Source organism: Tupaia chinensis, unplaced genomic scaffold (assembly GCF_000334495.1).
Source record: "Tupaia chinensis unplaced genomic scaffold, TupChi_1.0 Scaffold144899_1, whole genome shotgun sequence".
In the NCBI taxonomy this organism is placed as follows: domain Eukaryota; kingdom Metazoa; phylum Chordata; class Mammalia; order Scandentia; family Tupaiidae; genus Tupaia; species Tupaia belangeri.
This window is the reverse complement of record NW_006204759.1, coordinates 1,344,010-1,345,842: the sequence shown is the minus strand read 5'-3', so window position 1 is coordinate 1,345,842 and position 1,833 is coordinate 1,344,010. Positions and strand designations below refer to the sequence as shown.

Here is a 1,833-nt window from a genome sequence, read left to right as displayed (position 1 = left end):
GCTCTTCCCCACAGGCCTCGGAGCTTCTCCGGGAGCTGTGCCTGAAGAACATGGTGTGGAAGTACTGCCGCAGCATCAGCCCTGAGTGGAAGCAGCAGGTGTGGGCAGCAGGGGGCAGGTGGGGTGCAGGCACTGGGGTCGGGAGCAGCAGGCGTCGCATGAGGAGTGCTGCCCTGGCGGGGCATTTTACTCTGATGTGCCATGCACCCTCAAAACATCTCAGCCCATTGGGCTTCATGTAAGAAGTAGAGGCTAGAGTAGATTTGAAGTGGAAAATAGGGATTAGCTCTTAGGCTGGTAGAAGCTGCCCAGAGCTCCTAGTGGAAAAGGCTGCATCTTTACTCTGATCAATTGGTAATGTCTGCCATGGCTATGGGAACAGACATTGGTGGTTGATAAGCCTTGTGTTTGCCAACTCAGTATTGGATGGTGCTACAGGGCCACGAGTTCTGATAACCTGTAGTGGTTTTGAGTGTTAGCAATCAGCCACCCATGAGATCCCAAACCAGAGCTGAATCTCAGGGGCTCCAGGGCCTAATGAGAAGGAGAATCACTCCTGAGGTCAGGCCTGGAACCTGCAGTGCAGTCATGACCACTCTGGGAGCTCTCTGCCTGGGTTGGTGGGGGCAGGGGGAAGAGAAGAGGTTGATGGGAGTGTTGGGGTGGGTTCTGCTTCCCTCCTTGTTGATGGGAGTGTTGGGGTGGGTTCTGCTTCAATCCTAGGTTCCCACTCCTTATGACACTCCCCCTGTTCCCCTTGTCTCAGCTGCAGCAAAAGGCCGTGGCTAGTGAGATCTTTAAGGGCAAGAAAGATAACTACCCCCAGAGCGTCCCCAGACTCTTCATCAGCACCCGGCTCGGTAAGCCCCAGACTTTGTAGTGCTCAAGCCTGGCGTCCTCTCCACCCCACCTCCTCCAACTTCCCTGCCCCCTGTTGGGTTGCAGGTGCAGACGACATCAGCCCCAAAGTGCTGCAGGCGCTGGGCTCTGAGCCCATCCAGGTGAGACCCTGCCCACAGCCCTTCATCCTGCACGGTCCTGCTATCCAGGAGCTGGCTGGGAGCCCGGGAGCCCCTCAGTGCCTCCCGTGTCCCTCATCCTGTCCTCTGTCCCCAGTATGCCGTGCCTGTAGTGAAATATGACCGCAAGGGCTACAAGCCCCGCTCCCGGCAGCTGCTGCTCACACCCAGCGCCGTGGTCATCGTGGAGGATGCCAAAGTCAAGCAGAGGATCGATTACGCCAACCTGACCGGTCAGCCAGAGTCCAGGGCTACCTTGGGAGGGCCCGTGTTCTGACCCTTGATCTCTGACCTCCATCCTCCCCCCTCAGGAATCTCCGTCAGCAGCCTGAGTGATAGCCTGTTTGTGCTTCACGTGCAGCGTGAGGACAATAAGCAGAAGGTGCTTCTTTGGGGACTGGGAGGTGGGTTGGGGAGGTCCTTTAGCTCTGGGAAGAGCCTGACCCCTGCCTTCTGGGCCGTCCAGGGGGATGTGGTATTGCAGAGTGATCACGTGATTGAGACGCTGACCAAGACAGCCCTCAGCGCGGATCGCGTGAACAACATCAATATCAACCAGGGCAGGTGAAGCCTGGAGGGTGGTGCGTGGGCTGTGGGGGGCCCACCCTAGGGGATCTTTCTCTGTGGCAAAGCACTCACATGCTCCCTTCCCTCCAGCATCACGTTTGCAGGGGGCCCCGGCAGGGATGGCATTATCGACTTCACACCTGGCTCGGAGCTGCTCATCACCAAGGCCAAGAACGGACACCTGGCTGTGGTGAGTGCAGCCTGGTGGGCAATACTCTGCATTCCTGACGATAGCCCTCGGGCTCGT

General features: G+C 58.0%; 1 protein-coding gene across 4 annotated transcripts in view; it reads left to right on the top strand.

Annotated features, from left to right (window-relative positions):
* Positions 1–1,833, top strand: part of MYO1C (myosin IC) — a 24,402-nt gene that overhangs the window by 20,899 nt on the left and 1,670 nt on the right. For all 4 annotated transcript variants that reach the window (XM_006167536.3, XM_006167538.2, XM_014583838.2 and 1 more), the window contains exons 25-31: positions 15–98; positions 767–860; positions 946–1,001; positions 1,117–1,252; positions 1,331–1,401; positions 1,486–1,583; positions 1,677–1,776. In XM_006167536.3, coding sequence (XP_006167598.1) covers positions 15–98; positions 767–860; positions 946–1,001; positions 1,117–1,252; positions 1,331–1,401; positions 1,486–1,583; positions 1,677–1,776 — 639 coding nt within the window. The remainder of the gene's footprint in view (positions 1–14; positions 99–766; positions 861–945; positions 1,002–1,116; positions 1,253–1,330; positions 1,402–1,485; positions 1,584–1,676; positions 1,777–1,833) is intronic.